This window comes from Takifugu flavidus, chromosome 1, assembly GCF_003711565.1.
Source record: "Takifugu flavidus isolate HTHZ2018 chromosome 1, ASM371156v2, whole genome shotgun sequence".
Taxonomy (NCBI): domain Eukaryota; kingdom Metazoa; phylum Chordata; class Actinopteri; order Tetraodontiformes; family Tetraodontidae; genus Takifugu; species Takifugu flavidus.
In genome coordinates, this window is record NC_079520.1 from 22,924,064 (window position 1) to 22,935,517 (window position 11,454).

The 11,454-nt window shown below is 38.5% G+C and overlaps 1 protein-coding gene across 4 annotated transcripts; it reads right to left on the minus strand.

Annotated features, from left to right (window-relative positions):
- Positions 1–114: 114 nt before the first annotated feature.
- Positions 115–7,207, minus strand: galk1 (galactokinase 1). 4 transcript variants are annotated; one of them, XR_008947624.1, is made up of 9 exons: positions 6,848–7,201; positions 6,279–6,468; positions 5,964–6,083; positions 4,850–4,985; positions 4,565–4,746; positions 4,261–4,411; positions 4,029–4,191; positions 2,625–2,823; positions 266–401 (listed from the first exon to the last, which is right to left on the minus strand). XR_008947624.1 is itself a non-coding variant. In XM_057018620.1 (8 exons), exons 1-8 carry the CDS (start codon positions 7,013–7,015, stop codon positions 327–329), a joined length of 1,185 nt encoding a protein of 394 aa, XP_056874600.1. In that variant the 5' UTR covers positions 7,016–7,188; the 3' UTR covers positions 115–326. The 4 variants fall into 4 exon arrangements, 2 of the variants coding, with proteins under 2 accessions (XP_056874600.1, XP_056874421.1); XR_008947620.1 differs by lacking the exon at positions 266–401 and adding an exon at positions 1,871–2,100; XM_057018620.1 differs by lacking the exon at positions 2,625–2,823 and having other exon boundaries at positions 115–401; positions 6,848–7,188.
- Between the last annotated feature and the right edge of the window lie 4,247 nt (positions 7,208–11,454).

An 11,454-nucleotide genomic window follows, 5' to 3' on the forward strand; every position in this document is an offset into this window, starting at 1 on the left:
ATGCCAATACATTAAAAACAGCAAATACATAGAAAACTGTATATAATCCAAAAGATATTAAATAGTTCACAAATAAATCAGTTAATTTGGGAAAAAAAGGCTGTCAGAAAACACTTTGATTAAGTTATTTATTATTATTTAGTATAATAATTTCTTTCCATTGTCAACATTGGTTTAATTCAAAATTTTGTAAGACACAACAATGAAATGCTTTTAATAAAACACATTCTGCATTCTTTTTTATGATCAAAAACTTAAAAGGAAATACAATTGAGAAAAATTTAATCAGGAATAAATTTGCAGCAGAAATTAACATCTGACAAAGGTCAGGAAAGAGTAAGAGCTCGGGCTCCCTCTGATGGAGTTGTCACATAGAAAGTTGGGGTCCCACTAAAACGTTCCTGTTGAAGAAAAAAAAAAATGAATAATTCCAAGTAAGCATAATGTAAATAACCACAAAGCACAACCATTCATTTCTTCCAGGCCCAGGGCGGAAGTCTGAGATGGAACAAGAGGAAAGAACCACTCGGTTTGTTCTTTCACCACCAGACATCTTCCCTCTTCCGCCAAGACATATCTTTTCTCCCATCCAAACTTCCCTTATGACTGCTTCCTCTCTGCGCTAAAATTACACACTCCTTCCATAGACCCTCTACATGTTCTTGTAAAAACATTCAAAAAGGGCTGCATGTATAGACAAACATGAGGGTTCTCTTCAAAGAATTTTTGTACAAAAATGGTTTCCATTGTATATGTAGTTCCAATCAAATTGATCATCTCTCAAAACAGTTTACACCAGTTTATAGGTAAATTAGTCATAAGAGAAAACTTTTTCTGTGGCTGGGGAAAAAAATTATGACTATGGTAAACTAATCAGCTTTTTTGCAAACTGAAAAAATGGAGTGCAGAAAGGGGAAAAAATGTATTTAAAAAAAATGTCTGCACCACTGTCTGAAGCTCATATTAGTCAGCAAACTTAAATTACAATTACTTGTAATTAGTTATGTCATTAATGCCATCTTCAAGAGACATCTTCTAATAAACTAAATTCCACAGAAACTAGCATTCTATTAAAACCTTTACTCAACGTAACAGCACTATCTTTGCTGGTCACTCTGCCCTATTTTCATACAGCACATTTAGTTTTCTTTTAAAAAAAAAATCCTTGAAAAGTATCGTATACCATTCAAGCGCACAAAATAGCCATTATATTATGATGCCTTGAAATGTGGCGTGTTATAGAAGCATTGGTGCCCCTTATTACCTGGGAATGTGGAAGCGCTATCTAATATGGCAGATCTGCGTCAATATTGTGCACAATGAATTCATTTTTAACAATAAAATCAATTTTTGAATTACTGTACAATTTCCAATCACACACATTTGACAACTGATGACAGAGCATTAGCATTATAGCTAACTGCATATGCTTAATGAAAAATTGTTATGCTCCCACGCTACACCTTAATACAATGTCATTTGGGAGATCTGAGATGTCACATGGTCCACTTGTCTGGCATTTTGTTAAGGTTTTTGGCTACCGCTAACTCTAAATAATAAAGGATTTCATTAGAGATCTGAGGTTTTATTACAGTCATCATTAGTATTATCAGAAACGTGCCACATAACCAAAGCTCAACACTTGACCAATCTGAGGGAAGTGCAATTTAGAATCTCTGCTGGGTTAGGGGTCACCAGATCCACCTTGAATCCCTCTGCCAGAGACACCCTTAACAGCTCTTCCATAAAGCCTTGAATATCTGTGATTTCACAGCGACTCTGATGCATGTTAGTGATGTCATCTGATGGTGAGGCACCAGGGTTACAGAAAATAAGCCCCCGGTAGTGCTGCTTGTCGTACTGCTCCTGTGGCAGTTCTTCGGGCCTCGGCGCCCACTCTAGTCTCAGTCGGTTGTGCCTTGGGTTGCATGGGCGTGGGTTTGTGAGACCTTGAGCAGTTCTGTAGGAGAAGTGCTCACAGAGCAGAGTTAGGAAGGCTCTCCAGGTACAAAAGAGTTCAACTGTGTATGCTCGCACAGAACATGTTCGGAGCTCATAATTCTCTGGCCCGTGGCGCAGGTTAAAGTGGAGAACACGAACCTGGAATGAGAGTGCAGGATATGTTGTCTAAATGTTTACTGAACCATGCACACCAAGTTTTGCGGTGTCCAGACGGATGCTTAAAATTTGCCCAACCGATGAATTAAAACCCAGAATCAAACCCAAAATAATCTTGGCTATATCTTAATGACATAAGAAATGACTTTAAAAGTCATTTGTCACACACTTTGCCCCCACCTCCAGGAGATCAGCATCCCAATCTTTGATTGGTTGACGAAACTAACTAACTCTTTGAACAAAGTTTTTTCAGAGAAAGCGTACCTTCAAGGTGCACTTTTAGGAGTTTTACTATTTGTATTATTCTTAATTTGAAATTAACTGGTTATGGTTGATGTCCTCAAAGGAACAACCCTTATAGATAACAAGAAACTATGACAAAATAATACAATACAATAATTTGGCCATGTCAGAAAACAAGCTATTACCCAAAGTGTTTTTTTAAAATAGAATAGTTCTTTAGAAACATAATGTGACACTATATATTTAAAAACAAAATAACGCACCTTAGAATCAACATTCACCATGATCATGGCTCCTAGTGGCCCTCCTCTGAGACTAAGTGGTAGGGAAAGCTCATATTGGCGAATCTCTTCTAGTAGAGGGCGTATCTGAAAGAAATCAGCCTCTCTTCGTAGTAATGCCACCTCTGAAAAGCCATCCGGCAGGTCCAAGGAGTTGGACCGCAGGTAATTCAGGATGTATCTGAAAATTTTTCCATCACGGTCAATGAAAACGTGTCCACTCTTATCACGAAGCACAGGGATTTGTCCTGTAAACATAGCGCCAAGCATCGAGTCACGGTAGTGTGTCAGTGTATCCAGTGTGGTAGTGTAGATTTCTCCACCAACGTTCAGGGAAACTGGGTCCCTGAGAGGATTCCTGTTGCTGTTTCCATCCAGAGAGTTAAGGTTAAGCATCTTAGAACCTAAACACTGACTTCTACGATACTGGAAAGCCTTCTGCTTGAGTTGGGAGGTTGAAGATCCTTTTGCTCTTGGGTAGGAATGCTGAGGGATGTGGAAGTCTCAAGAGTACCTTTTGTTTCCAAGAATGAGTTGTGCCCATTCACAGTTAGGAAGGTATAGCTGCAGTAAGGATACAACCAAGTGAGGAAAGATGTAAGGAAGCGGGCTGGTTCTGTTTCCAAAGGTGAAGATTGGAGTTGTAATCTGACAAAAAGTATATATCCTTTTACTGTTTCTTCAAAGTAACAGTGTGGTCCTCTGAAATGCCAGAGTTTCCAGCATTAATCTGTGAGTCCATGTACATCTTAGTCGATTTTGCCTCCAGTCTGACTGTTAGAAAGCAGCAGGGCCACAGTAACAAGACCAGCATGCTAATAACTAGACACTTCTGGCTCCGTCTCCACGAAGCTCGCTGTTATTCTCTCTCTCTCTCTCTCTCTCTCTCACTCACACACACACTCACTCACACACACACATACACACACACACACACACAAAAGCTGACTGAGACTGACACAAGGGACTGGACAATTTGCCTGAAATGACCCCTTAAAGCAACAGCCAGACCTCCAATAGTTTTCGCCTCAAATCCTCGTGGAATTGTAAAGACTTTTTGTATGACAAATATTATATTAATGAATCAAATGTAACTGTAGATAAATTGGATATCCACAAAGATTTCTGCTGAAAACAGTGTACGAACAGGGCAGGTGTCCAGTGGAAGTATATTCATGTAATTAATTCTATTTTGCGGACTGGGCATAAAAATAAGGAAAAGTTTGCCATCTAGTGGACAACAGTGACATCAGCATATACTCCAAATTACTATGCCAATAATTGCAATCTAGCCTCAAGCTACTTCTTCTAAAATCCTGCACAGGGAGCATGCGGAAGTAGCATAAATAGATTTTAAATAATGGTGGATACCAAAGCTTTTTTCACCTGTATGTGAAGAATAGTCCTGTCGATGACATGTGCCTGCAGCAGGGTCACTGTGCAGCCACCAAAGCCTCCACCTGTCATCCGGCTGCCAAACACTCCCTCCACTTCCATGGCTGCAGTTACCAGCTCATCCAGTTCCCTGCAGCTCACTTCATACAGGTCTCTGACATCAAAATAAAGATCTAAGCAGTGGATTTCGGTTAAGAACATGTGTAAAATAGCTGGAAGATACCTCAGGGAGTTGTGGCTCTCCACCATAAGCTTGCCAAACTCTTTGTATTCCCCTTTTTTCAGGGATTCAGCAGCACGAACAGTCCTGTCTATCTCCTTGATCACATGTTGAGCTCTTCGGTACGTTACATTATCCATTTTGTCCCTGGCATCTGACGTGAAAGGAAAAGTCAAAGCAGTTCAGGTAAAGCATACAATTATTTAATTTTTAAAGTTGAAAGTAAGAAACAAAATACACTGTGGAAAGAATGAAGGAAACAGAGCAGAAAAGATAGAAGATAAAAAATAAAGTCTAGACTTCTCACCCTCCAGGTCCTTCATGGTGGCATCTCTGAGACTGTCTTTTCCAAGAATGGAGGCGGCCTCCTCACACTGTCTGCGCCTTGTTGGATACTCGCTGCCATTCAGATGATGTTTCACATTGGAGTTGGTAATTAGTATAACCAGTTTAGGATCTGCCAGAGGCACTGGTGTTGCCTCCATAGACCTAAGACAAGAATGTGTGTTAATATGTTGAGAAGGATGCACATACTGTAGCAAAATTCTGCAAAAAAAATCTAACACAACTGTGAAAAATGCCGATAGCTTACCTGCAGTCAATCAGCAAAGCTTGGCCAGCCCTGCCAAGGACAGAAACAAACTGGTCCATAATGCCACAGGGAACCCCAGCATGAGTATGTTCTGCCTGCTGACACGCTACTGCCTTGGATATTTCATCTTTATCATCTGTATAACATAATACCAAAGGAAGTCAAATGTTACATATGTTTTTAAAACAGACTGAATATCAGTTATGATCTTGGAATGCTTCTAAAATCTCTTTCTGAATGAAGAAATACTTGTATCACTATACAGTAATAATGAAGCCATTTGTATGATATGGTAGGAGTAGTCCAGTTTGAGATGCAAAACCTGAAGTATATGAAATAGAATCTGAAACTATGAGCACAGTCTGTGATACTTTTGGGTCAATACAAAAACGCACAATAAAAACTTGAACAACGCCAAAGCTAAGAATTTTAAGGTGACCTAAATTTGCTAAAAAACATGGCTGTACAAGGCTACATTGTTAAAACGTAATGCATTCATATGGAATTATCGTGACCACAAACCTGACTTTGATAACACAATGTTTTTTTTGTTGTTTTTTTTAACTTTGACCAGCAATACATTTTTATGGCCAGTGGATGGTTCCAGTTCATCAAGAGGGATATAGAATGCAAATGGAAATAAAAGAAAATGGGAAATATTTCATGTGGGTAAAGACCTTTCTTCAATGTTACCTTCAGGAGTAGAAATGACACAGTGAAAATAATAAATATTGAATGTGATTAAAGAAAATTTGACCTGTTAATGTTTGTAAAGCATTTTGTGGAGGGTAAAGGCAAGCAAAAAAAATTGTTTAAATTTATTTGAATTTAAGCACAAGCTTCAATGCTTAACTAGGAAAGCATTTGACAGTGGGTAGATATGAAAATGAGGGTGGACAATGAATATTTAAAATCATTTCTGAAAATAAATAACAGATTGGTATATTTATTTTGCAAGGAAAAAACAACTTAGTTATCAAACCTCTTAAACAGAATCTAAAATTTGAAAAATAAAAAAGGAAAATTAATGCTTGACAATTTTATAGCATTTTTTTTCCAGAACCCCCAATTAAATACCAGATCTGCAAATATATAATGAAATGGATTGTCTGACCTGGCTTGAGCTGTTGCAGGAATGTGTAGACAGCCACCTCCAGAGATGCAGAACTGGACAATCCACCTCCAAGTGGGACACTGCTGCAAATCACTGCCCTAAATCCTGGTACAGGTGGAGCTGACGTGTGTAAGAGATGTTTTTAGTTTTTCGGGATTTTTTTGTTTTTAAAAAAGCTCACTTGTGTCCACGCATAAAGATATGCCATTAAAATAAGACTAGATTCACCAGTACTTCTCTGTGCAAGATCATACCACACCATAGCTGGAAATAGTGGAATTAAACTAAATGACAACCTTTGACAAATTGGTGTACCTCTGTAATGTTGTATGACACCCTTAACATAGTTTGCCCATTTAGGTGAGCCTGGAGACAGGGGGGTTCCATCTGTAGGTAGGTGAAAGTGTATCTTCCTGGGTTCATCAGCATCCTCATTTAATGTTGTCACGGTAACATCCTGGTCGGAGGTCTCACTTCCAAGCATCACTGTCACCAGGGGTAGCGCCTGGCTCATACAACAATTAACACTTAATTCAAATACAAGCTTGCAGTATTTTCTCATTGGTGATAAAAAAAAGAGAAGAAGAAACTAGTTCGTGCGTCAAATCACGTTGCTACAATGTTCTTACACTCGTGCAATGACGAAAGCAAAAACGCTGAACCAGTGTTCAAAGAGGGACGATAAAATCTGCATTTGTGCAGACCGGATTGTTGTAAAATGATAGCAGTGTATTGAAACTTTAAAAAGTCGTGAAAGAAAAAGTTGCGTAATAAAGTTGTTTTTGCGTCAAGAGTAAACTAGCGTTCGATTTTGAAATGGCATCTTGAAACAACGTCAAACCAAGTTTGACGGCGGTCAGGGCACCAGCTTTTTAACAGCTTACCATCGGCAGAACGAAGCCTTGGTTGTAATCAGTGTGTTCGCCGATCAGGTTCACTCGTCCCGGTGCACACACCGCCACCATCCGTGGAGCCTCTTCCCCATAAGTCTGCACGTACATTCGGCGAGCTTCGACCATAAGCTCGGCCGCAGTTGGAAACGGACTGGCCATGAAATAACTTAAGCCGTATACGAGTTAGAAATGACAGCTTAAAGACAGTAGAAAACTACTGAGTTGAGTTTCTCTGACTCTCCGGAAAAGGGTGCCGAGGAGCGGAAACAGTAAACTGTAATCAACAGAGAAGTTATACCAAAACATTACGCTAGGTCTACTTTTACAGTCAATAAACTTAAAACAGTTAAAAAGTGGCTAGGCATCCGTGCGCAAAACTATTAAGAACTGAAAACTTTAATAGACAAGGAGGAGGGAGAATTTACACAAATAATTTTTAATTTCTCCAGATTCTTACTTGGAACGTGATGGGGGAATTATCTATAATTTCCGGTTTTAAACGGAAATGCATCCTGGAACTCACAACATTAAAATGCATGTTGTACTATTTTTACACTAGCAAAGTGGCCAAAAAGGCCATCCAATGTTTCTCTTAGTTAGAAATGAAAGCATGTTGTTTGTTTGTTAGATTTATTAAGAGTAAAACTCTTTTCAACACAATGTTCAGCCCAAAGCTACAGAAACGTGTGAGTGTCTTCAGGCTGTTGTAGGAGTTTGACTTTGATTTTCTGACATTTCCAAAAACACTAAAATTTGAAGATTTATATCTAAAAACTGATCTTTAACACAATCCTTGCTTGATCACTGGACATGTTTATTGCATGATAAAAGTATTTGGGTAGTGGACTCTTATTTCTAATGTGTCTAGAATATATGTATATATTTGATCATTGCTCTTAATAGCTCTTAGTTAATCTTAGTTGCAATGCATTCTTAGTGAAAACCTCTGTTCTTTGTTTGTCATTTTATCTGCTTCTTTTTTTACACAGATGAAAAATCCAAAGGTTTCATAAATGGCATAGTTTCAATGTTAAAATGTCATATTTTTTATCAAAAACTATGGGAAATGAAGAAAGCTTCGTAAATCCACATGTCATTCATTGTGTTGCTAAGCTTCTCTGTATATTTCCCATTATAGTATATCTGTTAATAAAGTAACACACTGGTGCTGTGGTACCAGTCTATATGTACCGGTCGGTTCTGACACCAGCGTGGGTCACAGTTGGACCACAGTGCCACTTAGAAACAAACAGGCTCTCAATTAATTCTGAACATCATAGAGAATGAGTTATTTGCTTAGAATTCTGTATCTGTCCTAACCCTTTAGGACATAATCTAAGTCTGGTTGAAAAAACAGTCTGTTTTCTTAATGTGTGCAGGGGCTGAGGGACTTATTTATAACAAGCCTTTGCATTCAACAGCCAGGTTTGGTGAGCCCAGGATACAAAGTCTTTGCAGCTCCTCCTTCTGCTTCTTTGTCACTTTGACCACCCCAGAAACTCTGTGACCATGTCAACTTGTATTCAAGGTGAGTGAACTTTGTACTTTGCAAGTTAGTGTTAAATAACTTTAGTCATCAAACTAATCATTCCAACTGTCAATGGTTAGAGAGACAGTGACAATGGCTACAGAGAGTTGTGTCTTCAGGCTTTAGTTCTAGGAGTTTGACTTTGATTTTCTGACATTTCCAAAGACACCAAATGTTGCTGATTTATTACTGAGATACACTTTGGCAAACCATCATCATGCTCCGTCATCATTAGCTGTGACAAAATATTCATTCAGAATACTCATTTATGTAATACCATTAGCACACCAATATATGCATTTAAATACATGCATATATATATATATAAATACATGCATACAAAATAAACCCCTTTATGCCCTAACATCAGAAGAAGAATAAAAAATAAATTTATCAAAAACATTATTTCAAAAGAACTTAATGTACATACACATAGTAAAAATTACATTTTATAGTAAGACATGGTGGCTTACTATGGCACAGAGGTTTGTTATGTCATCAACAATATTATAATCATTGCCTGCTTGCCACTGCCAGAGCCAAGTTTAGAGTAGTCTTCAGAAGTTGTTTTTGGGGAAAAAAAATGTACTTCTTTCATTTGTAAAACTGCTAAACCGGAACTGGCCCAGGCAGAAGGAGTCTGACGTAGACAGAAAGACTCCTGTCGACTACAACAATAGAAAAACAATGGATCTCAATGTTGATTCTTATACAAAGGAAACTTTAAATGCGTACAATTTCACAAACGATGGATAACAGCCTTACAACTATGAGTCTGTTATGTATGCCAAGAAGCATAGCGATCAATTAGGTAGGGCCACAAGTAGGGCTGGTTAAGCACACTAGCAAAAGCTAATCTTTGTAACACTGCTCACATCACAATATCATACAGATTTCTATCATTTATCATGAAAAAGTATTGGCTATCAAATACAAACAGGAGTGTACCAACCAACAACTGTACCAATAACAAGAACTACTGAGGTTGGCATGTCATTAATATCCATCCATGCTAGGTGATTTATCTACAATGCTCTACATCAACCTACACATACGTCATTGCTTCTCAGAACTGAAATAAATATGTTGACAAAGTTGGTAGTTAGTAAATGTTATAAAACAAGACTTACAGTGCACACTTCGCAATTACATCTTGCCATTTGTGTGGAGAAGGAAAATGGAAGGCCTGTTTGGAACATCGTATTTTTGTCTTGGTGTTACTGGGGCCCAGCCCTGGAGACAGGCCTGGGTTTGGGGCTCACAGGTGAGTGCCTGGTGGCCCACAGGATTCTTTGTCCATGGGATGCAGTCGGGTTTAGCCTATAATGGTGACATAGGCCCACATTCCAGTAGGCTCACCAATCCAAAAAGGTTCATGAGGTTCCGGTGCGGTTTAGGTTTCAGTCATAGCCAGGAGCCTTGGTCCAAACACTGGCCATGAGGACATAGAATGTTGCCTCACTAGGGAATGAGCCTGAACTTGTGGTGGAGGTTAAGAGGTACTGCTGGTGATGTCTCTTTCTAAAAAGGCAGATTTGAGTGTGTTTCAGCTACACTAGAGGTAAATTACACTTCCCACTCTCCCCGGGAAGGTTTACATCAGGTTACTGGAGAGGAAATAGTCGAACCTCATATCCAGGTGGAACAAGTTTTTCTCACATTCATTGAGCACTGGATATGAGTTCGTCCATCCAGTAAACATGTTCAAGAATGAGGTCCAGAGCCCTTTGCTAAAGGCTGTTCAGTCTCTTGATAATCAAGCAGGAACTTAATGTCAGACCTGTTTCTGGTGCATGTTGGACTCTAGCAGGGCTGCCCTTTGTCACCAGTTCTGTTCATAATATTTATGGACAGAATTTCTAGATGTAGCCAGCGGCTAGAAGGAGTCTAGTTTGGGAACCACAGGATTTCACCTCTGCTTTTCAGAGAGGGCCATTGCTGGGATGACAATCAGAACTTCCAAGTCTTACTGCCATGATGAAGAAAGACCTGAGCCAAAAGTTGAAGCTCTAAATTTATCAGTCAGCCCATATACCCACGCTCACCTCATTGTCATTAACTTTTGGGTTAATAACTAAAAGGACAAAATTGTGGATACATGAGGCTAAAATAACTTTCCTCCACAGGAAGGCTGGGCACTCACTCAGAGAGAGGATGAGAAACTGAGGTGCTTGCAATGAGCTCGGATTAGAGCCTCTTCTCTTCTCGATCAAGAGGAGTCAGCATAGGTGGCCCGAGCATCTGTTTTGGATGTCCCTGGATGCTTCCTTATGGGAGGTGTTTTAGGCATGTCTCACTGGGATGAGGCTTTGAAGAAAACCAAGAATACACTGGAGAAACAACACCAGCTAGCCTGGGGAGCATCTCAAAATCCTCCCATGAGCGAAGACTTAGCATAGCAACTTAGCTGCCTCCGTGATCCAGCCCCAGATTGTAACAAGGGTGCATAGGTTAAAGTTTTAAAAGATGTCATTTTTTCAAATGCAGTAATTTGTAACCCAAAGCAAATATTTTACTCATATGACATATAAAGGTACTGTCTTTGAAACAATATTTTCAAAATATTTTTGTTGATTTGTTTTTAAGTTACAATGTTAAATATGATATATATATTTTTTGTTTTAAAGCTTTGAAATGTAAATATAGATATATATTTACATTTCAAAGCTTTAAAACAAAAATGACCCTCAATGTCTGCAGATTTGGAATTCAAATCATTATCCAGTAAAAAATTAAAACATAATTAACGTTAATTCATTTTCTCTATGATTTTTAATGTTTTACTTTTATAAATAATTATAAATAATGGACATAATTCACCTTACAGTGTTTACTTTGTGTTCATGTACTGTTGCATGTTTATGATTGATATATTCTGCACTACTCGTATATCTCAAATTTGGTGTGTTCTGCACCCAAACATGCATTATATTACTGAAATATTAAGAGAGTTTTCACTTGAAGCTATTTGAAAGAGTGAAAAGTTGATTTCAACTTAATGAACATACTAGATGATTAATATCTGACTACTGTGTCTATGCTTGATTTGTCTCTGAATCAACTCATTCTT